The sequence below is a fragment of the Numenius arquata genome, chromosome 8, assembly GCF_964106895.1.
Source record: "Numenius arquata chromosome 8, bNumArq3.hap1.1, whole genome shotgun sequence".
Taxonomy (NCBI): Eukaryota; Metazoa; Chordata; class Aves; order Charadriiformes; family Scolopacidae; genus Numenius; species Numenius arquata.
Genome location: NC_133583.1, coordinates 51,072,175 through 51,099,141, shown reverse-complemented (window position 1 = coordinate 51,099,141; position 26,967 = coordinate 51,072,175). Strand labels below are relative to the sequence as shown.

Genomic DNA, 26,967 nt, shown 5'->3' with positions numbered 1-26,967 from the left:
CCCTCTCTGTTTCTGGAGCTGCTGGTGAGGTGGGCTCGCTGCCCTGCCAGCTCCCCCTCTGCGGGGTCACTGCCTGCTCCCTGTCACCTCCTGGGATGCCCCCACCTGGGCCACGAGCTGGGGTGCCCCAACAGGGTGCCCTGGTGTCCCCGTGCCATACCCTGGGGTGCCGTGAGCAAGGCCTGGGGCGGGCACCCCCCACCTTTATTTATTGCAAAGGGAAACTATCTATAGAGAGATATATATTTTTAAGCTTATTTTAAAAGATTTATTTCTCAGCCTGTGGCCTCGCCCGGCTGCCCAGGGTGCGGGCAGGGAGGGGGCAGACCCTTTGCCGGAGGCAGCGGGAGCCCGGAGCAGGGGCACAGACCTGGTTCATGCCCCCCACTCCACAGGGTACTGGGGGGCCATGGGCAGCTCACCCCCTCTGACATGCTGCTCTGTGCCTCAGTTTCCCCACTGGCGAGCACAGGAGGGCTGGAGATCGGGGACATGCTGTGGTGGAGCCAGGGAGCCTGTTGCTCCCACCACACAGGCAGGGTTTTGGGGGGGAGGGAGGGGTCCTTGGGGTGGTCCTTGCTGTGCTAAGCCCCTGAGCTGTCCCACGGTCACGGCCCCCTCGTGCCACACTTGTGCTCTGCCCTGGTGACAGCACGTGCTGGTGCAGGCCCGTGGCAGCACACGCTCACATGGGTGCCCGCACGCCACATCTCTCTGGGAAAGCAAATTTCTCACCGTGTCCCTGTGCGGTGGGGCTGTCCCTGAGGCCAGCCCCTGTCCCTGTCCCTGTCCTCCGGGCATGGTTCGCGCCATTACCCAGCACTTTAACTCCAGCGGTGTTTGCTGTGCCCGTGGCCCCAGCACCCACCCTCCCCCTTCCCCCCCCCGGCCCCCAGACACTGCCGCTGAGCTGAGGTGGCCCCGGGGACCCCGTCCCCGTGCCAGGCGTGGGCACGGTGGGCAGCCCCCCCCCCCCCCCCCCCCCCCTTCCCCCACGCCATCTAAGTTATTTATATCAAAGAGAGCAAAGGTTTATTTTTGTAGTTTGTACAGGCGGTAGTGGGGACTGAAGGTTTATTTTTAAAGAGTAAATATATATATTATATATAAATTACCTGCTGTGTCCGGCCCTTTCTCCTGGGGGGCACAGCTGGGGGGGGGGGGGGGGGGGATGCTTGACACAGACCCAGCTGTGTGCACACACACAATGGGGTGTGTATGGAGGGGGTGTGTGTGCACACTGTGGAGAGGTGTGTAAGAGTGTGTGTGGCACATGGGGGGCTGGCAGCCTGTCCCCCCACCCCGGGACTATGAGGGGCTGGGGGCTGCTGGCAGGGTTTGGGGCAAGGTTCAGGGGGTGCTAGCTGGGTGAGGAGATGCCGGGGTCTCCCCTCCCACTTGCCGCCCTTAGGGCTCCTGCAGCTACCCCGTGGTCATGGGGCTGGGGGCTCCCCATCCCGCTGAGCCCCTTCCCCACCGCTGCCGTGGGGAGAGGTGGTTGTCCCCCTGCCCAGGCCGGTGCCAGCGCTCGCTGCCTGCTGCAGCACGGCCCCGCTGCCGGGGGGGGGCAGCACGGCGCTGGGGAAGGGACCCAGCACAGGGCCCGCAAGCTTTGGGGCTGGGAAAGCCGGGGGGCTCACCCTCTGCCCCCGTCCCTCAAAGGACCCTGCAGCCCCCCTGAGGTCACTGCCTGGGCTGCGTGCCTGGCTGTCCTTGCACCCACCCCCACGGACCAGCTGCAACCCTCCCCAAGTCCCTGCATCCCTTTTTTTTGGGGTGACCCGGGCATCCTGCCCTGACCCCGAAGCCGTGGCACGGGGCAAAGGGCTTTACTGATGCTCTTGGCTGCGGTGGCTCCTCCGGCAGTGTCCAGCCCCACAGACTGCCCCACTGCAGAGCACCCAGCTCGGGGGATACTGCCACAGCCCAAGCCCCCCAGTCAGGCTGGGGGGACCTTGATGCCCAGCCCCTACTTGGTGTGCGGGTCCAGGTGCCGGTGGTGGTCACGGGGCCGTGTGCCGCGCCGGGGCCGGCAGAGGTGGGAGGGCACCCCACTGCCCTTCCTCAGCGCGTGGGCCCGCCAGGCTGCCGCGATGCTCTCTACCTACAGGGACAGGGATGGGGAGCATCAGCATGGTCATAGCGTGGTCCCCCAGCAAACCCAGCCCTGTTGCATCCTCCAGCCCCAGAGCTGAGCTGGGGCACCCCAAGGGGAGGCGGCAGCTCACCGGGATGAGCAGGTCCCGCTGGTTGTGGCTCTCCAGCGTCGCCAGCTCATTGGGTGCCAGCAAGGGCAGGCGCAGCTCCCGCACAGGCAGGGCGGCCACCTCGGGCACTGGGCGCTCCAAAACGGCCTGTGGGATGTGAGGGATGGGGCCGAGCACCATGGGTGTTTGGGAAGAACACAGTCTCTGTGCCCATCACACAGCCCCAGGCTCAGGGACAGGGAACTGGGATGGTGGGTCATCTGGGCACCCCTGGGTGGCTCTGCCTGGGGGGCCAGCCAGGACGACCCCCCGCATCACTGCCTTGTTGCACTCACCGAGCTGACGTGCGCCCATTCCCGCACAGCCTGCACCAGGTCCAACTCATCCACGGCCAGGCGGTCGCTGCGCAGCACCCGTGCCAACACCACGTCAGAGAGCTCATGGAAGCCCTGTGTCCGCACCACCGCCTGCCAGGACACCACAGCACCAGGGTACTTGTACCAGGACCCCGCACTGCCCTCCCCCACCTTCCATGGACCATCGGACCCATCCTGGTGCCGTTCCTGCCTGGTACCCCAGCATCCCCCCACCCCCTGACACCTCAGTACTCCCCAGCCTCTACCTGGCACCCAGCATCTTCTCCCCAAACACTATTTTCTCCCTTCTCTCCCCTGCCCAGCCTCCAGCCACCCTATTTTTAGGGTCCCAGTTCCCCCACCCACGTCCCCCAGAGTTGCCCATGCCACATGCTCCCAGTGCTCCCTGTGCCCTGGGATACCCCGTGCCATGCTCCCCCATTGCCCGCAGCCTTACCGCAGTGCAGCCCTCGATGAAGGCCAGGCAGTGCTGCTGGAGGTCTGCCAGCCCATAGGTCACCGCAGCCTGTGGGACAGCACAGACACCTGCAAGGGGGTCTGGGGCGGGAGGAACCCCCTACTAAAGCCCTACAGAGACACAGGCTCTCTCAGAGACCCAGGTGAGGTGAGCATCCCCATGTGTGGGTGCCATGGTGTGGGGAAGGGGCACCAAGGTCCCCTCCTTTCCTGGCTTGCCCCACAGCAAGGGGTTTGGTGGCTCTAACTACCCACTACTGTCACCCAGCCCCAGCAGCAGCAGAAAGCACCTGATTTTCCACTTCTGCTCAGGGATGTCACCCAGCCCCAGGTGGGCAAGTGGCCCCAGAATTGCTCTCACAAGGCCACACTGCAGGAACATGGGGCCAACCATCCCCAGCAATCCTTGTGTGGGCACAGGGTCATCTTAGAGTCCCCCACATGTCCTATGCCATGGTGCCAGCCCCACCCTGCCCCGTACCTGCCGCTACCCACTGCAGCAGGAATTTGGGGTGCTCTCATCCTCCCCCAGCTCTACACAGTCCCAGGGATGGCACTGCCCATCTGGGCACCAGGAGGACTTGTCCCTGTCCCCTTGTGGTGGCAGCCCCCTGCATGTGGGGTACTCAAGACGAGCACAGGCAGGGCGAGCATCGCCTCCTCCTCCTACACGGCAGGGGACCAGCATTGACGCAAGCAGGGAGGGAAGGCAAGATGTTTTCTTCAGGTTTGTTTTGTTCTGGGGTTTTGGGGTTTTCTGTTTGTTTCCTCAGGGCCAGTTTTAGCTCTGTTTACGCCGTGGTGGTCTGGCACCACATCTGGTGGGACCTTCTGTGCTCTGGGGCCGGCATCTCGCCCCAAGAGCATCGCTTCAGCCCACGGGAGATGGAAAAAATCCCCCTTCTCTGGGGAGCAGCCTTGGTCCCACCAAGCAGCGTTGACAGGGCCACTGGGACTCCCCCCCCGCCCTTCCCCCGGGCTATTTTTAGGTGTCCCAACTCTCACCAGGGTTTTTGAGACTGGCCTCAAAACTGTGAGAGCTCCCAGAAATGCAGGGCCTCCCAGTTTCATACAGATGATGGCAAGGCCCTTGCACTGGGGAGCTCTGGCCAGTCCTGCTCAGGGCAGTGTGAGGACATTTCCCTGCCAGGTTGTGGTGGCCCCGGTGTCATTTGCAGCCCTGGTACAATGTGCCCAGGAGCTGGTAGGGCAGCTGCTAGGCCAAGGGTGGGTATGAAATTATGCTCCACCATCCAGCCAAGAACAGGAAGGCCAGGCCAGCTCCTGCTCCAAAATCAGACAGGTTATTTTTAATCCTCTGTGATCCCACTGAAGTCACACTTACCTGCAGAGCCTCACAGACCTGCTCCACACTCAGGGTGTCCTTGATGAACTTGACACAGAGCTGGAAGGCAGATGGAGAGAGGGTGGGCAGAGTGGGGAACCAGCGTCACCACCCCCTCTCATGACTCTCAGCAACCCCCAGATCCCCAGGGCATGGGACATGGGGACACAAGATATGGGGTGGTGGCACCTCCATCCCCGCAGGGTTTCATAAGGCAGCAATGGGCTATGGGCAGCGAGCCTGGGCACTGATTTACCCAGGGACCAAGTTTGATGTGACCAAACCCCAGCAAATCTCATAGCCCCAGCTGGGTCACCTAATCCTGGCCACGGTGGGTAGCCATGTCCTGCCACAGGGGATGGCCCTGGTACTGGCTGCAGTGCACTGAGTGACCAGCCCTGCCTGCCAGCTCCTCTCTGCCTGTGACTGTTGGGGGACCAGCATCTCCAGCTGCAGCCCAAATGCAGGCGATGCAGGCGGGATGGAGCCAGACAGGCACGTCTGTAAGGGAGCAGGACCTCCCTCCTGCCCGTCTCAGCTGCCGCCCACACAAAGGGGTCAGAGCCCCTGGGAAACCCAAGGGGATGTGACATGCAGGGAGGAGGCATCAGCTGGAGCAGAAGGGCCCTGAGTCACTGGCAGGAGGAGATGAGGTCACCCTGCAGCTGGGGACACAGCTACAGGCTTCCCCAGCTTGTCTTTGGTCAGCCCCTTCCCTCCACCCCTCCTCTATGGCTCTTCCCACTGCAGGTTATTCCCCCAAGGATGCATTTGCTGAATGGTGGGGTGGGACTTGTGTGGCCAGGGTGCTGGGTCACTCTTTCTTCAGCACCCCTTTCGTCCCTTCCCTTCCCTGTTCAGCCAGCTGTTTAATAGCCCCGTGACACACTTGGGCTTCGGCTGAGCTTGTCCCCACTGGGTGATGGGGCAGGTCCCGTCCCAGCACCCCAGCACACAGCAGCTTGCAGTTCCTCAGCTCCTCAGAGAGGTTCTTCCCCGGCGCGGTGGGAAGGGAGGGGAAGTCCGGGCTCACGATGGCGGGTCACGCGATCGGCCCAGCCGTAATTCAGGAATCGCTCTGATGACGTGGCCCAGCTGCCCTCCCCAGTGCCGAGCCACTCCAGCTCCCTGCCCCCTCCTTGTCTGGCTCCCACCTCTCTTTTTTGCTCCCTGCTGCCTTCCCATAACCTTCCTGCACAAAGCAGCACCCCCTTGGCAGCACTGTGGCTGGGGGTGGGTGCTGCATGGTCCCCAGAACCGGGGTTTTCCCTATGGCACCATCCTGCCAGATGACCGGAGGGCAGCTGTGGGTGATGGCATTGGGGCTTTCCTGCTGCCCTTTGCCGTGTGGGAGACATGAGGTCCCATACCCTTGCCCAGGATTCTCCGGCCCCCACAGGGCTGCCAGTCAGTGCTGCACCCCCTCAAGGGGGATCCCACTGGAGACACCCTCTGGGATCAAGCAGCAGGGGCTAAGCCTGCAATGGATCTGGGTGATGCTGTCAGTGCTGTCCTCAGAGCCACCTCCAGACACCAGCCACGCAGGGACCATCTTGGGGTGCGCCTCAGCACGGGGGCACTTGGGGATCACAGCCCCCAGTCTAAGCAGAGCCATACCTTGCACAGATCCTGCAGGCCATACTCCACCGACGAGGTCAGCACCTCCAGAGCCTGCAGGCAAGAGACATTGTGAGCATGCAGGGCCACAGATGGGTATGGCAGCCCGGGGGCCAAGGGCATGTGTTCTCCTGCCTCCATGGGAGCTCCCAGGTGGGTCATGGCGGGAAAGGGGCTGCCACATAGGAACATGTGAAGGTGGAAGTCCCCACCCCCAGCGTCCTGGGTGTGCAGAGACAGCTGTCCCAAGGCTGGGGCAGACACATGGGGGACAAGGTGCTCTGGACACCCCACTGTGCTGGGCTGAGACCCCACATACTCACTGCACTATTAGCCAGCCAGGAAGCATCATGCAGAGCATCCCCTCCACCTTTGGCACGGCAGGAGCTGCAAAACACCCCCTACCCTTGCGTCCCCACCTTATCCCTCTCATGCCCATGGACCCTGCTAGCCCCATCCCCACTCACGATGTGGCTGTTGAGGGTGATGCTGTTGGTGTAGAGGAACTCGATGACGGCCAGGAAGACCTCCGGCTGCACGTTGCCCAGGATGAAGGTCCCTTGGGGTGGGACACTGCCAGGGTTGTCCTCGCTGCCCACCAGCCCCTGGCTGAGCATCCCCTGGAAAGCCTGGCAGCGGCACGCCAGCACGCAGCGGTGCGCAAACACCTTCTGCTGCTCCTGGCCCACCACGAAGGTCACGTCACTGTGGGGAAGAGGGGACCATGAGGGATGGAGCGCCTTGGGAAGCCAGGGAACAGGATGCTGTGGGGGTAGGACATGGGCACACAGGCAGGGACCGGCTGGGTGTCTGTCCTGTTGGGGCAGGGCCTTTTTGTTTTAAGCCATGGGCTTTTCCCAGGCACAGAGGGGTCCTTGCTGGTGGCTTCTTGTGACCATCTGAATGCTACAGGTGGGGTGAGCAAGATGGGTCCTCTGGAAGCACAGAGAGCCATGGGTGCAGCACAGCCAGCCATGGCTGCTGGCACAGAGCAGGGAAGAGAAAGGCCCAGGACAACTGGAGAAAGTGGCTTTCTCTTTCAGCATGGCAAAGCAGGGGAAAGCGCGGCTGCCACCAGGCTCAGCCTCCTTGACTCATGGGCACTGACTCATGGGCTCAGGGATGCAAAGCCTCCAGCATTGCTGCCAGCAGGGCTGGCACTGGCCCTGCCTGTGGGACAGAGCAGCCTTCAATGCACACTGAGGCATGGGGTCCCGCTGCCCTGGTCCCACCCAGCCCCCCAGCATCATCCCCAGCCCTGTGTCCAGGAAAGGGAGATGGGATCAGGAGAAAGGGAGCAGGCAAAGGGCAGCCCACATGGGCCATGCGGCCATGGCCCATCCATCCTTTCGTCCTACTTCTCCTCTCCTCCCCAACCCCAGCAGGGCAATCAGCAGAAGACACGCCACCCAAACTCTAGCTGCCACGAGGCCATGCACAAACCCACCAGCCAACCCTCACGGTGTCCCACAGAGGATGTGCCCACCAGAGGGAAGGGCACCTGGGTCATCCCACACGTGTATCAGGATATACACGGCTGGGGTGTGCCGGGCAGCATGAGCAGAGCCCAACGGATCCTCTGTGACTGGTACTGCAAGGGGGAGCGAAATAAACTCCTCCATGGCTATGGGTCAGGGGCCAAGGGGGGAAAGCAGGGTGCAGGCTGCGGGATGCAGGCTGCGGTTGTGGGATGCAAGATCCAGGGTACAGGACACGGGCTGCAGAATGCAGGATGGGTGCAGGATGATGGTCGCAATACATGGGCCGCAGAATGAAGGATGCAGGACGTGAGGTGCAGGTTGCAGGATGAAGGATGCAGGTTGCCAGCTACAGGATGAAGGATGTGGGATGAAGGTTGACGGATGCAGAGTGCAGATTTCAGGGTGCAGAATGCAAGATGTGAGTAGCAGGATGTGGGATGGGGACGGCCAGGCGCTGGCCACTGTTTCCCCACTGCCTGGCGCTGTGGCTGGGGAGTTTTCACTGGGATTTCTCTTCCGGGTGGCCAAAATTTCAGCATGGATGGGGATTTCCTCAGATAGCACTGGCGTTTGTGCCAGGCCTCAGCATGAAGCGGGCAAAGAGGACCACACAACCAGCTGCCAGGCAGGAGGCGCTGTGGAGGTGGGGGGCAGCAGAGGCAGCAACTCTCCCTCTCTGCTCCCAGCTCTGGGAGGAGGTGGCAGGGATGCCAGGTGCTGAAGGGGGGGTGCAGCTGGGCTGCCACCTGCCTTCTGGGGTGTGGGGAGGTTGGAGATGACAAAGCAAAGCACAGGTAAAGTTAAGGTGGCCAAGGAGCTGAGCGTGGGGGGCTGCCCCAGGGGAGGGAGATGGCTGCGGTACCCCCACTCCTGGCAAGGGTGGGGGGGTTTAGCCAGGGCCACTGCCTTGCCCTGCTGGCATCATGCCCGAGGACAGAGAGGGGCTGGGCGACCCCCAGAGAGGCAGTGGTTGTCCCAGGGGGGGATGCACCCGGGCAGCCCTGGGCTCCCGCTGCCATGGGGGGTGCCCCAGGGCGTTCACAAGCCATGCCTGCCCTGCCACCTGCCCAGGGCTCCCCACTCTGCCCGGGGAGGGGGTCCCAACCCCCCCTGGCAGGGCTCGGGGCTGCAGGAAAGCAGCATGGAGCAGGCACCGGGGTGCTTGACGTGGCTGGGGGGGGGTGGAGGGCGTGGGGGAGTGTACCCCCCGCCCCGGTCCCTCACCTGAACTGGGGGTTGTTGACCAGGGTGCGGAGGGCAGCGGTGAAGGCGGCCGCTTCGCCCTGCAGCCGTGCTGAGCAGGGTCCGGCCATGGGCTGCCTCGGGGAGGGCGGCGGAGGAAGGCGGCGCAGGCAGGCGGGAGGCAGGCAGGGAGGCAGGCGGGAGGCTGGCCGGCCTGGGGAGGCCGCGGGGAGGAGGCCTCCGCGCCGTACGACATGGCCCATTGCTAGGGAAACCTGGCAAGCAGCGCTGGGGCCAGGCAGCCGGGGAGGGAGAGGGAGGAAGAAGAGGGGGCGGCGAGAAGGGAAGCCCACCCGCGCTGCCCCGGCTGCTCCATCCAGGCATTTGCCGGATGGAAGCAGAACGGAGAGAAAGCACCTCGGTATAAGTGACGTCCCCTGCCGTGGCTCATGGCACAGCCCCGGAACCCCCAGTATGGCATCCTGCCCTCTCTGGCTGGTGGCTTTGCTGCAGAGGAGCCTGCGTATGGGGCAGATGGGGGTGAAGTGGGGGAGGCAGCTAGGATTTTGGAAGAGGCAACACATGCACAGGATAAATGCACTGAGATCACCCCCCCCACCACCACCACGTGCACAGCCCCTGTGGAAAGCTGCCGGGTACGGCTGGGTCACCAGCAGTGGAGCAAACTCCAGCACAGTGGGGAGATTTGCCCCCTGAAACGGCAAAAGCCTTCTCTCCTGTCGATGCTCCAGGTCAAAGCCCTGCAGCTCTCACATCTGCTTAGGACACAAGTGATGGCAGACAGAAAAAAGCATAACTAGCCTCACTCGAGCCCAAAACAAGTGCTGTACCCAGGGATGCCCCATCCCCTTTCTCCCAAGCCTGGCTGACCCCAAGCAGCCCGTGGATGGGGACACAGGGAGGGTGCCCACAGAGGGACCCACCTTCGCTTGCCAGCAGCAGTGAGAGGGAGGAGCAGGGCCCGCAACCGACGGCAGCGCCCTGAGGGAGCGGGGTCCAGCTGCCAGCGTGCTTGGCAGCGCTAGTCAGCGGCAGGCTATAAATACCTCTGACGGGAGATAGAAACACAAAAGCCGTCTCCACTTTCCTCAAATAGCTTGGCAGCCAGGCCAGACAAAGGCGCATTGACAGGGTGGCCTTGGCGTACCAGCTGGGCTGGGCTCCGCTGGCAGAGAGAAACCCCGCTGGGGGTCAGGAGCCCCCAGAAAACCTGCCCTTGGACCAGGGCATCATAGCAGCAGGGTCCCCAGCTCGTGGTGGGGCTGCGCTCAGTGGATGCCCAGCTGGCCACACTTTCCCTTAGCATAAGGGGAGTAAGTACCCAAAGGATGCAAACCTTAGTGTAGAATCAAGCTGTTGGAGGTCCCAGCCCATAGTTGGGGTGCAAAGCAGCAGTCACAGTGGCTGTTCATTCCCTGCTCTTCCTTTGCACTTTCAACACCAGCAAGCATCTTTTGGGGCTGGCAGGGGAGGTTGGAGGGCACATGCTCAGAGCAACTGTGTTGTTGTACCCGCACAGCTGGAAACGGGGACAGGGCTGTCTAGGGACCAGGAAACAAGGAGTTACAGGAGCTGTGCCCCAGAGCGGCCCTGGAGAGCCGTGGTGTCACATAGCAACACTTCACACTCCATGACCACAACGGGTTTGGCCCTGCTCACTGCCACCTGTAGGACCAGGGTCGATCCTGGGCAGTGGGGAGAACGACATCGGCTGGAGATAAGTCCCCTGGGTTTACCCCAGCAGGGCAGGAGTGGGGCTGGGGTAAGTGTGGGACCAGATGCAGGCAGGAGGGTTGGGAAGGCTGGAGGGGAAGGAGCCACTCACCTGTACCGGGGGGAAAAGGCTAGGGATTGGAGAGCAGAGGGCTGGATGGACTGTGTGTGGCTGTGCTGGATCAGCCCCAGCTGGCCAAGGCTTCTGGGGATGGAGACACTGATGAAGGGAAGGTGGATACCATGGTTCCCCAGCCCCTCTTCATCCAGCCCCGCAGCAACCCGTATGCCAGGAGGTAAGGGATTTGCGGGGGGCATGGAGAAGCAAAGCAGAGAGGGAGTGGGATGGAGAGGATGGGGGACAGTCCACCTCCCTCTGACAATCAGAGCCACATCTCCCTTCCAGGCCACCCATATGGCTGAGCAGTTGCCCCCAGAGATGGCCCAGGTGACAGCTGCAGATGGTGCTGAAGCCCCTCCTCTCCGAGCCACCCGCCATGGCTCCCAACCCCCTCGGGGCACCGAGGAAGGCAAACCACTGCTCCTACCTTCTCGCCGCAGCTCCATCCTCAGCACCTTCCCAGCACCCCTGGCCAGCCGCCGCAGCTCGCTTGGGGCAGCCCCAGGGGGCAGGCGCCCCTCCATCGGCCCTTGGATGCTCCACAGCCGCGTCAGCTTCTCTGGGCTCCCCCTTTTCCAGCCCATCCTCAAGACCCGCCTCGAAAACACTTATAGGATGCGGCCAGATGAAGGGTGCAAGTTTGATGCAGGGCGGGTGCAGTGGGTGCTGGAGGTGGCCCTGGCAGGTGCCCTGGAGACCATGGTCTACAGCCCCCAGGGCAGTGCCCCTCTAGCCCAGAGCCTGGCTGAGCTGCTGCGGAGCCGGGCGAAGGAGGTGGTGCCACCCCGCTACAAGCTGGTCTGCCATGTGCTGCTGGGCCAGCGGGGCCAGCAGAGCCTGCTGGTGGCCAGCCGGGCACTGTGGGACCCTGAGAGCGACAGCTTCGCCTGCGCCACCTTCTCCAATGCCTCCCTCTTCGCTGTGGCCACAGTGCATGGGGTCTACTTTGAATAGCACCTGCCTCTCCTTCCACCCAGCCTTGTAGGGCCACAGGGGGAGAACAGCAGAAATAAAGAGGTTTTTTCCAGCAGCAGTTCATACCCGGAGTCTTTGGCCATGGTGTGTGTGAGGCGAGGATGCACCTCAGTGCCCTGATGCTCGCTACAGCCCCCAGCCAGGGCTCACACCCCCACTATAGCTTCCACTACCACAGTTTAAAACAAACAAACAAAACACCCCAGAGCAACCCAAAGCTGTAGCAAACACAACCCAAAAGGCTCCATCACCCTGGAGCAGGCAGCTGCCCAAGGCCATGCTACAGGGAGCAGCCCAGGCTGTTTCCCACAGCGCAAGCTGCTCCCAGGCAGATTGATTACAACCAGCACTGGGGAAGGAGGTGACAGATCACCTTCAAAGCAAGCTCATGGAACAGATCAAGTCCCACCTCTTTCCTGGCTTCACTCCCAGCTCATATCCCACCACACCAGGTGCCATATAGTGCAAGGACCCAGGCAACCCACCCCCTGGGCCACAGCTCCCGCCTTCTGCAGCTCATCAGAAGCAAGAGAGCAGCTGGGCTTCATCCAAGTGCAGAGACAGTTGGAATGAGAGTTTGGCAGCAGCAAGAAGCAGCCAAGGCAGCTCCAGGGCTCCACAGATATCCGCAAGAACTAACTCTGCCCTTCCTGTCAGCCCCGGAAAGGGCAGTGGAGGTACCACAAGGGCTCCTCATCCCCATCCTGCCTCCCTGACCTTGTCCCCCAGCAATAGCCAGTGTCAAAAGGGGCCTTGCAGAAGCAGCCCTGGGGCAAGGATAAAAACGATGCCGAAGCCCTTTTGTGACTAAGGCTCCAGCTCCAAGCAAAGGCAGACACAGTTTGCCCTTACACAAATAAATTTTTATTGAGGCGAGTCAGGGACAGGGGAGCTGCACATGGACAGACCAACAGGAAAATAAATAATTCCATATAAATAAGATACATAAATAGTCCCACGCGGCAGAGACTGCCTTGAAACAAGAAACATCCCTGGGTCCCAGCAAGACAAGGGCTTCTTCAGGCAAGCCCTCGGATCCCATCCTCCCCCCCCCCCCCCCCCTTTATCAAACCTCAAGTTGTACCAGACAATTCACAATTTGGAAGCGGACGGGGCATGGTTGGGCCCAGCACAGCCCCCTCCGTAGTGTAGCAGTTGTGGAATGGCAACACCAGCCCACACAGCCCCTGGCAGGGCAGGCAGCACCCTTCACCCCTGTCCACCCCTGGGAAGGGGTTCTCCTTACCCCACAGCAGCCAAGCCTTGAGGTCAAGGCTGTGCCATTCTTCTGCAGGCCATGGAAAACGGTCTCTGCAACTGGTGCATCACCTTGGGAAGGACAACCTAAGTCCCCACTGCAGGCAGCTGCCAGCCAGGGCAGGCTGGAGCACCAGGCCACAAACAAGGCACAGCCAGACCCAAACCTGGCTGCAGGGCACTCACCCACCCACCACCTCCCTGTGCCACCCCAGTCCACAACATCAAGACCAGCACAACCAGAGCAAGAGCTGCCAACAGGAAGACAGTGATTGCCCAGAGCCAGGGAGCAGCAAGGACATCCAGACCTGCTGCTGTAACCACATCCACATATCTTAGTCCAGAATCCAGCTGAGCACCAGAATACAGGTTGCCCAGGTGGGCAGCCAGCACCACAACATACCTCCCATCCTGTGGGAGGGCAGGGGGAGACCTCTACATCCAGAGAGGGTCCCCCAAGGTCCCATGCTAGGCCTCAGCCCGTTCTTGGAGGAGCTTGAGGATGTATTTGAGGCGCTGGTGGAGCTCAGGAGAGCAGCCCAGCTCCTGGATGCTGCACAGCTTGTAGGTGTAGGAGTTGCGCTCCCGGTTGATGTAGGTGACAAGGCAGGAGTGGTCAGGCTTGCTAATGATCACCTTGGTGTGGTCGTTGTAGAAGTTCACCTAGGAGACAGGTTGGGCTTGGTTTAACCCACACTTCCTGCAGCATGTCGGGAGCCGGGATGGAGCCATGCTTCCTGCCTCAACCCGTTCCTCCTCCCCGACCTGCCTGGGAGCATCCCTGCTCCATGCGCCAGAGGGGGAACGCGCCAGCTCCAGCACCGGGGCAGATGGAAGCAATCAACTGAAGCATCATGTCCCTCATGGGCTGAGCAAGCTGCAACCAGCAGCTCCAGGTACTGGAGCAGCATCCTGCCCCCACAGCTGTTTTCACAGCTCAACCTTGCATTTGGACTGTGACAGACTAGATCTAACACAGGCCAGGAGTCCTTAGCTGGCCTCCTCTCCACAGGGGTCTGGGGATCTCCACTGTGCCCCACACATACCTGGAGGGTGCCACTGTTGAAGAGCATGAGTAAGGCTTGGTCAGTCTTCACCCACTGCAGGAGGAGCAGGGCTGGCTGCCCAAGGTCATCTATGCTGGGCAAATCACCTCCCTTGAAGAGAAGGGTCTGTGTAAGCCATTGGTGCCATACATGGGAGCACTGCCACCACCACACAGAACCAGATCTGGACACACCCCCAGTGGGGTCCTGACTCCCAAGACACAACTTTCTGGGTGCCCTCCTGGTCACAGCCTATGAGCAGGGGGTTCCACAGCCCCAAGCGATGTGGTCAAGCCATGACCAAACATCCAGCCTACCCATGATCCTAGCCCAGGGCCCCAGCACCCACCTTCATGAGATGCTGCTCCATGTAGGACGCAAAGTAGCGCAAGACACTCATCTGTCCCTGCAGCTGCTCAGGGATGGCAGACACAGAGAACACGAGGTGTTTGCTGTTGGTCGGGTTGTAATGCACAGTCCTGGGAGGGAGCAGACCATGAGCTTTGGGCCAACCCAGCACCAAACCCACCCAGGCACAACCACCTCTTGCCACCTGAGGGGCTTCCCCAGAGACATCAGCCACTTCCTCATTGCTTACCTGTGGTTGGGGGAAAGAGTCATGTGTGTGCCATTGTTGAAGAGGACCCCAATGCTGCGGTTGGAGAGCTGGTAGCCAAAGCCATACTTGTTGGAGTAATCCACCCACTTGCTCACCCAGACAAAGTGCTCATGACGGGCCAGGGACGCGGGGTTTTTCTCCGCTGGTGGAAAGGAGAGGAGGTGAGCAGAGCAGGTAGCCAGCCCCCCCCCACCTCACCAGGGGGAGGAGACCCCTAGCAGCAGGCTCTAGCAGCGTTTAAGGTACCCCCAAATAGCAGCCATGCCTTCATCTTATGGGGAAGGGGGTGCACAGCACCCTGTCCCATCCCAGAGCAGTCTGACCGGTTTACCTGGGGGCATGGAGGAGAGGCAGGTCCGCAGGAGCCAGACAGCTGACTCGATGATGGCAGAGGCGGTGATGCAGTCTTCAAAGGCTGCAGAGAGAAGATGACAGGCTGAGTCAGCCGGCCCCGCTATCAGCCAGGGCAGGACAGGCAGCTCAGGACAGGCTGGGGTGGCCTGGGCAGGTATTGCTCACCCTCACAACTGCTGGCCATTGTCCCTCGGACGGAGGGGGACACAGACTTGTGAGATGTCTCCTCCACCACTGTCTCCACGGGGCTAGAGCTGGCACTGCGGCACGATACAGGGGTGGCCTGTGGAAAGACCTGCCCTTAGCACTGTTTTGCCTGCTCCCTCAGAGGGGTGTGCACAGGCTCAGGGATGTTCTCACCTCATTCCCTTCCACAGTTTTATAGCTCATCTGCCGACAGATTGAGGTCTTCATCAGCCCAGTGACCAGCTTGGAGATGTCATCCTTATCCTCCAAAGAGCCCTTCTTGGCTGAGGAGAGAACAAGTGATGAGCACAGGGGACAGGGACATCTGGGCCACCCCCCCAGTAGATCAGCTCTCTCTTGTCTGTTCCCATGCCCACAGTGGTGAGGATGGGGTCAGGCAGCTGCCTCCCACTTTCACTTCCCAGTTCTCATGCAACACAGGGCTTCCAGGAGGAACTGGCCCCGAGGGTTGCGGCACAGCATCCGCTCTCCAGGCATACACCCATGCCAGGCCACCAGCACCAGAAGGGCAGAGGCAAGTCCAGCTTGTGCTGGCCCTAGGCAGGGGGCCCAGGACACCCACCAGGAGGTCTCTCCAGGAGACAGGACCCACTTCTCCCAGCAGAAAGGGGAGGCTCCTCGGCAAGTGCATAGACTCACCCTTGGGTTTCTTCTTCCCAAAGAGTGTCTTGGTGACTTTAGCAAACAGACTCTTTGCTGGGTTGGGGGGACTCAGCTCTGGAGCCATCACGCAGCTGCTGGGAGGGAGCTTCTCAGGCGTGTAGCCCTGCAGAGAGGTCAAGGCAGAGGTTTGGTTTCCATTGCCCACGTGCTCCAGGCAGAGCAGCTGCCCTGGGCTGACCACAGTCATTCACAGCCCGCCTGACAGCCAGCTTGCATTTCCGTCAAGCCTTGGCCCCGTGACTGGCATCAGTACAGGAAACAGCCCATGCTGTAGGGACACAGCAGTGGGAGCACACCAGATCCCTCAGTTCCCCTGGCTGGCATTTGGGCAGGACAGCAGCTGCTTCCTTTGAAGGACTGAGACTTAAGCTCCAAGGACAGCACCCTGCACAGCCTAAAAAGCCTCATCCTACCTGGGGAAGGGTCAAGGCCAGACCCCCACCCACTCACCTTGAAGAACTCATGGTCCAAGATCTCCTCAAGGGTGAAGCGGTCCTGGGGGTTGCGTCTGAGGATGCTGGCGATGAGGTGCTTGGCAGGCAGGGAGAGGAAGGCAGGGAGGGTGTACTCCACCTGTTTGATGCACCTGTAGGTCTCCTTGAGGTCAGAGGTCTCAAAGGGAGGGTTCCCACACAGCAGGGTGTACCTGGGAGGGGACACGTGCCACCGTCACATCCCCATCAGGCTTGTGACTCAGCAGCACTTAAAGCAAGGAAGTTATTGGCATTTGGCCGGCCACACCTGGCCAGGAGCACCACTTCCAGCCCAAGTGGCCACGCTCACATCCGGCCACGCTTCCTCCTAGCAACTGTTTACAGCAACAAGCCAGGAGCCCCGGGGAAGGGGAGAGGGCTGACCAGCAAAGGCCACCCTCTGCCACCACTGCTCCCAGCCCTGCACAGCCACTGGGGTGGAAAGCAGAGCAGGAAGCTTGCGGGCAGCGGCCGGGTGAGGGGCTGGATGTGCCGAAGCAGCACAGCTATCGCTCCCCGAGCAAACAGAGCGGCAGCCGCTGACAGCCACAGAGATTTTCCATTGTTTATCAGGTTCACAGGGCGGTTGAGCATGCTTTGAACCAGAGCTGAGCACAGAACAAGAGTGCCTGCCCTTTGCAGCTCCTCTTTGCACATCCCCCAAGCAGCATCCCGGGATGGCTGGCAGAACTGCTCCAAAGCAGGGCCGGGTAGGATCCGGCCGCTTAGTCCCCTCCCCCTGTCTTTCAGCAACCCCTGCAAAGCCACAAGGCAAAGCACAGGAGGACTTCCTCATCAGGGCTGCTCCACAGCCCGGGTCTCCCCCCGCTCCTCCCCAGGCAGGGCTGCCTGGACCCTGCCCCAGCCAGCAGCACAGACTTACATGACACAGCCCAAAGACCACACATCCGACTCCGGTCCGTGGCCCTGCCTCAGCAGCACTTCTGGAGCCAGGTAGTTAGGGGTCCCACATATTGTCCTGTGGGGCAGAGTGCCAGGTCAGTGCATGCTCTGCATCCCCTCACAGACACTACCCCCCTCTCCTCCAAGCCCTGGGATTTTGCTTGCAGCCTGTTCTCCCCCCTCCATTTTGCTCTTTGTGGCCAAACACACACACACACACACACACCCTCCATCTACAAGAAGCCCATACAGACTCCCCCCCTCTCCAGCTCCCGGGGGTCAGGAGCAGCTGCTCCTGGGGAGCCGTTGGGAAGAGCTTGTCCTAGAGCTGTGGAGGAACAGAGCCTTTGTGTCCCAGCCTGTGCAGCCGGCAGGGCAGCCGGGCAGGCACAATAGCGATAGTCAGCACATTGTTCTCTCCCCGACGGCTGCAAGCTCACTCCTGAAGGAGCCACAAAGCCCCCAACCCCCTCGCCTTGCCTGCAGCTGGGGCAGGAATCACTCCCCCCATCCTGGGAAGGAGCCTTAAGGCTTCCCCTCCCAAAGCCAGGAGGGACCCCTCCACCCTCCCAGGAAGCCGCAGGAGGAAGGGGAAGAGTGAAACTTCAGAGGGTTCTGGAATAGGAAAACCTCAGGCTTACTTTTTCTTCTGGTCAGAGGTATCCTGGCAAGCAGCTAGACCAAAGTCCCCCACTTTCAGCTCCATGTTTTCATTGATGAAGAAGTTGCCTGCAAGTCAAGGGCGATGCGTCACCACAAGTCCCTCTGGGGCAGCTCACTCCCCACACAGCACCCTGCCCCAACCGCAGCACTCACCGAGCTTGAGGTCTCTGTGCAGGATGCCCTTGAGGTGAAGGTATTTCAAGCCTGAGATGATCTGTTTGAGGTAATAGCGCACTTCGGGCTCCAGCAGAGTATGGCGGGCCTTCCAGATGTGGGCCAAGGACTGCAGAGGAAGAGAAGGCAGTTTGATGATGGCAGGCAGGGTGAACAGGCAGCCCTACTGACTAGGCAGTGGCAGGCAGAGTCAAAGCCAGTTCTTCCAGAAGTTGCACATCCACAAATAATCTTTCTTCCACAGCCATGACCTCAGAAGACTCCCCACATGAGGCTGAGGTTGCTCAGCACAGCCAGGGGAACAAATGGACTTATGGTGGCCCCACTATGAGCGAGCAGCTGGTGTTGTCCCCTGTGCCATGCAGTTTCACATGGTTGAGCTCAGAGGGTGTGACAGAGCAGGCAGCAAGGCAGCCCAGGAGAAAGAGCGCTAACAAAGCACCTCAGATAAGGCCTGTTCCAACCGGCCACAGCTCTATTTAGGAGATCCTTTGACAAAGAGGCCGCACCATCACTCACCTTCCTACTGCAGTGCTCCAGGAAGATGTAGATACTCTCTGCGTCCTCGAAGTAGTGGGAGAACTTGACAATATGCTTATGGTGCAAGTCCCGGTGCAGCTCAATCTCATTGGTGATCTGAAAGGGAGCAGTGATCCCAGGTGAGCACAGGGTCCCCACTGCACCCTACCAGCCCAGCACCCCACCGCCTCCACAGCACCCACCTTCTCCCGCTGGTGAGGTTTAGCCACCCGACTGTGAGGAATGACCTTCACGGCATAGGTTTTGTTGCTGGAGAGGTCTGTCATTTCGTAGCATCGTGCAAACCCACCCTGCGAGCGAAGAGGTGGTTATGGATGGGTGACAGCCAGCTCTTCGCCCCTGCCGATGAGCCACCACCTCCTCCTCCATTCCCTTGCAGCACAGCCCGGCAAGCGTCACACGCTCCCTCCTGCTGCGTCGCCCACTAAGATCTGAACTATGATGCTCTCAACCAGGGATTTTCTTCACCCAGTTCCTGTAAAACCTCCAGGGCGTTTTTCCTCCCACCATGGCCAGACTCTGCATCTTTCCACATGACAGATCAACCCGGAAAGTCCTGCGCAGGGCAGGGAGCCCGGGGAACCGGAGGCCACCGAAAGGCAGCTTCATGGAGACAGGTTTTTCCTGCCGTGATGTCAGCCTCCAATCTGCACACTCAGCCGCCGAGCCCGCCCGGGCCGGGCTGGGAACCGGCACCCGCCTCCTACACACACGCCGCTGGCAGCGGGAGGAAAAGTTGCGTGTGGCGGAATGGCGCGGACCGGCACCCCTGGGAACCGGGGCACCCACCGGCCCACGCAGGCCCCGCGGGGCGCCCCGAAACCGATGCGCCTCCGATAGCCGGCGAGGCAGGCAGCCAGCCCGGGTGATTCACAGCTTCCAGCACCGCTGCGGGCCCGCCGGGAGAGGCGGGGAGGGTGGGAGCGGCGTGCGGCGGCCGAGGGGCCGCATCCAGCCCCAGGCCACACCGGGCGGGGGTCGATCGGGCAGCCCCCCACCCTTCCCCACGCCGGGCGGCGGCTCCCAGCCCCGCTCAACCCGCTACGACCCCCTCGTTCCACGGTACCTTTCCGAGCAGGCGTCCCTTGCAGTAGGAGCGGCCGGAGATGGGGTCGGTGATGATGCGGGTGGTCTCGGCGGCGCGGGGCGGGGGCGCCGGGGCGGGTGCGGACTGTGGGGGGAGGCAGGCGGCGGGGAAGGCGGGGAAGAGGCCGGCGGGCTCCATGGCGGGCGCGGGAGGAGAAGGAGGCGGCGGCGGCTCCTCCGCGGGGCTGGAGGGGATGTGGGGGGGGGGGGTGTTGCTGCTCCGCTGCCGGGCCCCGCGCACGTGGCCCCGCCACTGCGCGCTGCTGCTCCTGCCGCCGCCCCGGGAATCCCGCCGGCTTTATCAATGGGCGCGCTGACGTCACCCGCGGAGCCCCGCCCCCGGGCGGCCCCGCGCTGCCCTTAAAGCGGCCGCCGCACGGTGAAGGGTGAACGGGAGGGGGGTGGTGGTGGGGGTACTAGGCGCGTACCGGCGCCCCTTGGCTGGTTGTGACCCGGGGGGAGGCTAGAGTCACAGATCCCCCCGGAGACACACACAGCTCCCCCCCAGGCACAGGGGCCCCCCAGTAGATGCCTACCCCCCCCTAGACACAGAGACCCCCGTAAGACAGGCAGCCCCCCCGGACACAGGGATTCCCTGTAGACACATCGAGACCCCACGGACACGCAGAGATCCCTCCTCAACTCCATCCCCTCGCTCCCGGGACACACAGAGCCCTTCCCCATCTGTAAATACACACCCCCCCTCACAGGGCACCTCCCCTCACAGGGATGATGTCACACGACCCCCTGGGAACTGGGAACCAGGCGACTCCAGGGAAAGGCCGTGGCCAGGGTGGGATTTCAAAGCCCACGTGTTCGCTGCGGGGCCTGCCCCCCCCCCCCCCATGCCAGACCTGGATGCAGGCAGGGACACCCCCAGAGCCCCTCGCTCTGTGCCAGGGGCTGGGGAGGGGGCTCACAGCCCACCCCAGGTGGGACTCTGGAGACGTAGAGGACAGTGGAAGGTGCAGATGAACTCCATGGCCGAGCTGTCCCCTGGGTAGGTGTCCCTTGGCCACCTCTTGCCCTGGCTCCAGCCCAGCCCCGTGCCCCTCAAACAGCCCCAAAAGGCGAGCTCCCTGCAGAGCCCACGGTGGCCAGTCCAGGACTGGGGACCTACAGGACTGTCCGACGGTGGGGTGTCCCCCCTTGTCCCTCAGCACCTGGGCACCCAGCCCTGGGCTTCAAGGGGGCTCTGGTAGTGCAGGGTGGGCCTGGCTGTGCTGGCCCCGGTGTGCGGTGGTGTGCGGGCAGTGTGCCATAGCGGTGCTGCTCTCTAATGGCCATGAGGGGGACACATCTCTGTGTCACCCGAAACAGGTCATGGAAGAATGCGGGGCATCTCTCCCTTCCCATGGGCGTGGGAGCTGGCAGAGGTGGCTGCAAAACCACGGCCTCCTGTGAGCCTGGAGCAGCAGCGTTAGGAGAGGCCCTCAGAAGCAGATCCTGCTGCCCTTCCCCTGTTCCACACTGCACACGGGGTGACTGTGCACATCCCTTGCTCTGTGCCTCAGTTTCCCCACTCTGCTCCACCTCTGTTTCCCCAGGGCAGCCCAGGGCTCTGGATCTGCTCCTGAATATGCCGAGGGTTTTGCATGAGTAGTCCCAGCCAAACAGCCCCGTGCTTCACCGCATATACCTTGTGTAGGGAATTAACCCCTGGGTTTTTTTTTTTTCTGCAGGAAAGCTGAGCAAACCTGCCTGTGGCGAGGGAGGAAACGACTCGGATCTGTTTGCTGTTTTCTCAGGTTTCCAACTTTTGCAGAAGAAATGTGTGGAAACCCACTGCCCGGCAGCGAACATGCTCCATGAGCAGGCAGGGAGGCTTCTGCCCCTTGCGGGGAAAGCTGCCTGTTTCCACCAGGGCCCCAGGGCTCCCCGGTGCACGGGCAACGTCACGGGGCAATGCTGGTTTTCCGACGGAGGCCCCAGGAGCAGAGCTGAGTCAGCGTCTGGAGGCAACGCGGGGGTGGAGGCACCCAGGGGTGCAGGAAGGCCCCAGGGGACCTGCCTGGGGATGGCGGGACGACCTGCATGGGGCTTGCCCCGGGGTCCCCCACAGAGGCACAGCAGGGACCAGAGAGAGCCGAGAGCTGCTGCCTCTGCTCCCGTTCCCCACTCCATGCAAGTTCTTGGGCTGGAACTGGGGGCACAGATGGACCCCATAGTCCATGTCCCACCAGGGCTGTGGCATCTTCTCTCCAAGAAGAACAGAGCCCGGGAGCAACACCCCCCTCCACCTGCAGCTCGGGTCTGCAGTGATGCAGAGCATTGCAGACAGGGGTTTTCCCATCACCGAGCTGGGGCGGTAGGAGAAAGTGTGGTTTAACACCAATAACTGGCTCGGCCTGGAGAAGGGGGGGCTCTGGGGTGATCTCCTGTCGCCTGTAGCTATTTAGATGGAGTTACAGGAAAAGAGAGCCAGGCTTTTTGGGGAGGTGTACAGTGAAACAAGGACAGGCACCCGACGCATGTTGCATCAAGGGAAATTCCATCTAGGCACTAGGAAACTTTTTTTTTTCCCCTGTGAGCATGGTAAAACACTGTAGGAGCCCAGAGAGGCTGTGGGATCTCCGTCCCCCACGAAACTCAGACCTGGCCTGGCCCCAGCCTTGTTCTCCCTGAGGTCCCCCACCCTCACAGGCTGGGGTACAGGCGAACTCCCTGGGATTGGGGTGACGACCCTGACCTCCCCTTGGGAACGGGCTTCTCCCCTCCCTCTTCACTCTCACCCAGTGAGCTCCTGCAAAGCACAGGGCTGCAGCCACCGAGGAAGAAAGGAGCAGGTGTCTGGTCCCTCAGCTGAGCCGGAGAAGGAAGCACCAGTACCAGCACCAGCAGAGGCCATTCTGCCCCAGGGGCTGGCTGGGCATGTGCAGAGAGGAAGCTGCAAATCTGGGTAAAGCTGCCTGGAGGGGGAGATAAAAGCACTCAGATCCTTTCGAATTAAGGAAGCACTTGGATCTCAGATGGTGTGTAAAATGCCAGTGCTAGAAGGTACGCCCTGAGGGGCAGGATCCAGCCCATGGAGGCTCAGGAAGTCCTCTGAAATCTCTTGCAACGGGGGTCTTGACTCAGCTGCTGCCCCAGAGAGAGAGAAGCCAGGGAGGCTTTACCCCAGGCAGGATGTTAGCAAGCTCCAGCCCATGGGCCCCAGCTCAGGGCTGTGTGACCATGTCCAGGACACCCCAGGAGGCAACTCTCACCCCCTGGGCCGGTGCGCTGCCAGCACCTCCCTTCCGCAAGAGCCCGAATGGCCGTTTCCTGCGTCCCACCCCAGCAGCCAGAGCTCAGCCAGCCCCATTTCCCTCCCCGCTCCATCCCATCCCAGTTCCCCACCAGAAGTCCCTGGTGCAGGATTCATTGCTGCAGCATTTGCTGCACAGTGTGAGGTGCTGGCACCCTAAACCCACTGCTCACAAGGCAATGCCCGTAGCAGGATGGGGCAGGTCTCACTGCCAGAAGCCCACCCCTTTGGGTTTGTGGGTCTGGGAGAGACCCAAGCAGGGAGCACGGGACGTGGGTGATGGGTCTGTGCCAAGGAGAGCTGTTGCTCTCCCACTGGGGGCTGGGGCATCCCTGAGCTGAGACATGAGGAGAGCACCCAAGGAGCCAGTTTTGAGCCACCAGCAAGGGGTGAAAGCAAGGGAAGAAACTCTTGAAGCCTGGTGCCTTCATCCTGAGCCAGGGTGAAAGGTGGCCACCAGAGCCCTGCCCTACTGCGGTCACCCCACTGGGCTCCAGCACCACAGCACCGCACACATGCTCAGGTCAGGTCCCATCTCACCCACCTCCTACTGGTACTGAAACAAAGCACTGTTGGTATCACACCATGTGCTTCGGTTTACCCAGTTCACACTGTGGTGAGCACACAAGCGCTTTCAGGGTGTGGAAACACAGTTCCTCTCTCCAGCGCTGCTTTTCTTGTGGGCTGTAGTGCTCATGTCTGACCCTGCTCCTCCTTCCCTGCCCAGGATTTGTGCAGAGTGGAAAGAAGTCATAAGGGGTCCAGCGATGGAGAGAGAAGCTGGTCCCTTTGGTCCCTATCCTACAAGCATGCCCACCCTGCGTCCACTCCCCAGTGGGGCTGGGATTCCCACTGGGCACGGAGGTGGGGACTAGCCAAGCAGAGCTCTCTCCCGTTCCTGGAGGGAGGGCTACTCAGCAGAGTCCAGCCGGGCCACTCCCCAGGGGCTTGGGGTGCTGATGCTGGAGTATGGAGGGGGCTGGAGGGATGTATGTCTTGTTGGGGGGCAGAGCTGTTGGGGTGAAGATTGGGGGAAGCTGGGAAGGTATTGGTTCTGGGGGATGGAGAGGGGAGGGATGGGGAAGGGATGGGAGGCTGTGGTTTATGGTAGGGGGGCAGAAGAAGGGCGGCCACCGGACAGATTGACTGTAGGGGGCCAGTGTCAAGCATATTTTGGGGAGTGCCGCTCAGTGCGGCTGGAGGGTCCATGGCTGGTGGGAGCCCAGCGAGGGGACGGGGCACAGGGGGCTGAAAGGAGACCACGGCCCGCGGCGTGGCCGGGGGGGGCAGCGGTCCCGGGGCGAGGCGGTCCCGGGCCGGGGCGGGCGGGCGGGCGGGCAGCGGCGGGGCCGCCCCGCGGCGAGGCGGAGCCGGCGGCCGCGCCCGACGGGGAGCGCGGCGGGGCGCGGAGCGGCCCCGGAGGATGGGGAGTGCGGCGGCAGGTGAGGCCGGGCAGGGCACCCCGGGGAGGCGGGGGGGGGAACGGGACACGACCACAGCCCCGGGGGTCGCTCGCTGCTGGAACCGGCCGGAGCAGCGGGACGTCTGGTGTGAGAGAGCCCCGGGCTGGAGGGGAGCGGCAGCCCCGGAAGGTGGGTCCGGGGGGGTGCTGCGGGGACGCGGGTCCCTTCCCTAGGAGGGGGAGAAGCGGAGTTCACCCCCGCGTCGTGGCGGGCAGGAGCAAGGGGAGAACTGGTGCCTCCGGGGAGGGGTGTCATCCATCCCCTCTGCTGTCCCCACAGGCGCTGGGCTGTGGATCGTGTCCCTCTGGGGCAGCCTCCTGCTCGCTGCCGGCCTTGCCCTCGACCCTGCACCGCAAAGCTGCAACTGCACGGAGCCCATGGACTTCCAGGCTTTCCGGGAGGCTCCACTCCCTGAGAGCTGCTGCCTCAACTTCACCAGCTCCAACATCACCCACCTGGACTGGGGCACGCTGGTAGGGGTGCAGGGGCTGCAGGAGCTCTACCTCTCGCACTGCAGCATCACGGCCATCAGCAACGCGCAAGGAGTCCCCCCTGCGTTGCAGATCTTGCACTTAAGTCACAACCTGCTGGAAAGTCTCCCTGGAGGCTTCCTGGAAGATGCCCCTAATTTGAGGGTTCTTCATCTGGACAGCAACCAGCTCCGGGAGCTGCCCAAGTCCTTCCTGAAAGCATCGACCCAGGTCCAGGAGGTCTACCTGGGCTTCAATGCCCTGACCTTCCTTCCTGCCAGCCTCCTGAAGCCATCTCTGCTCCAGCTCCAGCTCTCCAACAACAGCTGGGACTGCAGCTGCACTTTGCTCAGAAACCTGGAAGGTTGGCCCAACCTGGGCACTGAGGTTATCTGCCACACACCAGAGCGATATCGTGGCATGGACCTTCAGAGCATCCCCCGGGATGAGCTGTGCCCCTCACACAGCCTCACCGCCCTCTTCATCTGCCTGCCTCCTCTCCTCATCCTTGCCAGCATCACCTGGTGCTTCTGCAGGCGGAAGAGAAAGACCAACTACAGCCTTCAGAGCAGGTCCCAGAGCCGCCCAGCCACAGTAGAGAGAGGCAACATGCCAGTGCCTGCAGAGCCCCATCACTATGTCCCCTATGAGCTACCTGCTGCCCCCTCCGAGACCGAAAAGAAGGTGCTGCTGGGGACCCAGGTCCTGCTTCAGCCCTCCACGGACCCGCTAGAGAGCAGCAGGGACCTCTATGAGGAGGTGGAGATCCAGGTGGGATCCCCCAGCAGTTCCCAGGTGCCAGCCTACAAAGGGCAGCGAGGCACGGGGCCAGACAGGCAGCAGGACACCCCGGCCCTGAGGGCAGAGGAGTTGGGGGGCAGTGAGCCAGAGGTGGACACCGTCAGTGTGACCGAAGTCCTGAAGGACTCTGCTGACCGGGAGAAGATCTACATGAGTCAGTCAACCAACTATTACAACCTGGTACCCGGCATCGAGCTGGAGGACTCGGACAACCTGGAGTATGAGAGCATCGACCTGCACTGATGCCAGCACTCGGGCTGTGTCTAGGGCACGCCAGGAGGATGGCAGGGGCCAGGTGGTAGTGAAAGCCAGCAGAGCAGAAGAGGCACGAGCTGTCCTGCCGTGGCTTACAGTGGCTGTTTGCAAAGCTGCACCCCCAAATTCCCATCCCTTCCCCTGTGCTACCACGTGCAACCCTTGCTTGCCATGTGCTGCAGCTGGGCAGGGGGTGCAAGGGTGCTTCGGGAACTGGGAACTCTGCTGCAGGCTGGCGGTGTTTGGGGATACATGGGCTGGCAGTGCCCAAGGAAGGAGGTGAAAAGGAGGTGGGGGCTGTTTTGGGGGACCGGGTGACAATACTGTGTGTACCAGACCCACTGATTGGGGCCTCCATCCTCTCTTGCTGGAGCCAGATGGCATCTGGCATGGACCTGCTGCTCCCCAGCCTGCAGAGAACTGAGTGTGTGGACGTAAAACAGGGCTGGCTCTGCCTACATGGTCTGCAGGGGGGTGTCACCTGTGGATGGGTTACCCTGGGCTTGGCAGAGGGATCCTGGCGCGGCCCTACCTGCTGCTCACCCCACATCCCACCGTGTCCCACTGCGTGGCACAGGGGCTTGAAACAGCCAATGGACGTGTGCTGCTGCATGCACGAGTGTGCGTGCACACGCGTGTGTGGGGACTGCACACAGGTGGGTGTGAGAGGGTGTGCAAGGTGCACACACACACACAGGGAGGCACTGGAGGGGCCCCTTGCAGCCTCCCCTGCCCAATGTGCTGCCAAGCCCTGTAGGATCCAGCTCTCAATAAGAAATAAATCATTTTACTCCTGGAAGTGCGGTTCCAACCCTGTGTCTGCATGGTTTGGGGTGGTGGGGAGCCAACTGACTGGACATGGGGGACTGCAGGGATGGGGGGCTTTGGTCCACCTTCCCTCCCATGCCCTGGGTGATACCCCAGCATGGGGATCGTCCAGCAGCCCTGGGGCCGCTTTGCTGGCCTGGCAGAGCAGAGCCGAGCACTGGCTGGGGGTGAGAGGAGACTCTGCCTTGCACCGTGATTTACAGCCTGGCCAGGGAAGGTGTCAGCCTGCTGTAAATGCTGCATTTCCTGGCCAGGGCAGGGACTTGTGGGGCTCCTGGGAATGGGGCAAAGGCTGGGGGTGCTGTAAATCACTCCCCTGCACAGGCACCTCCCCAGCGAGTCTCACCCATCCTTCTCTGGGGATGGGGGGAGGCAGGCACCCTTCAGCCCTGTCCCCCCTGCCCAGGGGTACATTTCCCAGGC

The 26,967-nt window shown here is 61.9% G+C and overlaps 3 protein-coding genes across 3 annotated transcripts; 1 reads left to right on the top strand and 2 right to left on the bottom strand.

Annotated features, from left to right (window-relative positions):
* Positions 1 to 1,969: 1,969 nt before the first annotated feature.
* Positions 1,970 to 8,921, bottom strand: BTBD19 (BTB domain containing 19). Its single transcript, XM_074152491.1, is given in 9 exon segments — positions 1,970 to 2,104; positions 2,229 to 2,354; positions 2,543 to 2,674; positions 3,021 to 3,089; positions 4,386 to 4,445; positions 6,003 to 6,056; positions 6,470 to 6,707; positions 8,708 to 8,868; positions 8,871 to 8,921. Coding segments are annotated over 9 exon segments (1,026 nt in total).
* A 1,893-nt stretch (positions 8,922 to 10,814) lies between these two features.
* Positions 10,815 to 11,474, top strand: DYNLT4 (dynein light chain Tctex-type 4). The gene has a single exon (XM_074152576.1). It carries the CDS (start codon positions 10,815 to 10,817, stop codon positions 11,472 to 11,474), a length of 660 nt encoding a protein of 219 aa, XP_074008677.1.
* A 1,746-nt stretch (positions 11,475 to 13,220) lies between these two features.
* Positions 13,221 to 19,619, bottom strand: PLK3 (polo like kinase 3). The gene is made up of 15 exons (XM_074151999.1): positions 19,461 to 19,619; positions 18,577 to 18,684; positions 18,374 to 18,490; positions 17,834 to 17,963; positions 17,659 to 17,746; positions 16,998 to 17,093; positions 16,092 to 16,287; positions 15,618 to 15,744; positions 15,132 to 15,241; positions 14,937 to 15,054; positions 14,749 to 14,832; positions 14,397 to 14,559; positions 14,148 to 14,277; positions 13,799 to 13,909; positions 13,221 to 13,415 (listed from the first exon to the last, which is right to left on the bottom strand). The coding sequence occupies exons 1-15, from the start codon at positions 19,617 to 19,619 to the stop codon at positions 13,221 to 13,223; spliced, it is 1,932 nt and encodes a 643-aa protein (XP_074008100.1).
* Between the last annotated feature and the right edge of the window lie 7,348 nt (positions 19,620 to 26,967).

What these genes read in the sequence shown, in the direction of transcription:
- DYNLT4 (XM_074152576.1), top strand. Translation starts at nt 10,815, where the DNA reads ATGGCTGAGCAGTTGCCCCCAGAGATGGCCCAGGTGACAGCTGCAGAT.
- PLK3 (XM_074151999.1), bottom strand. Translation starts at nt 19,619, where the DNA reads ATGGAGCCCGCCGGCCTCTTCCCCGCCTTCCCCGCCGCCTGCCTCCCC. An exon ending in TGGACCATGAGTTCTTCAAG is followed by an intron (nt 15,745 to 16,091) that starts GTGAGTGGGTGG and finishes ACCTCTCTGCAG; the next exon opens with GGCTACACGCCTGAGAAGCT. An exon ending in AATGGCCAGCAGTTGTGAGG is followed by an intron (nt 14,833 to 14,936) that starts GTGAGCAATACC and finishes TTCTCTCTGCAG; the next exon opens with CCTTTGAAGACTGCATCACC.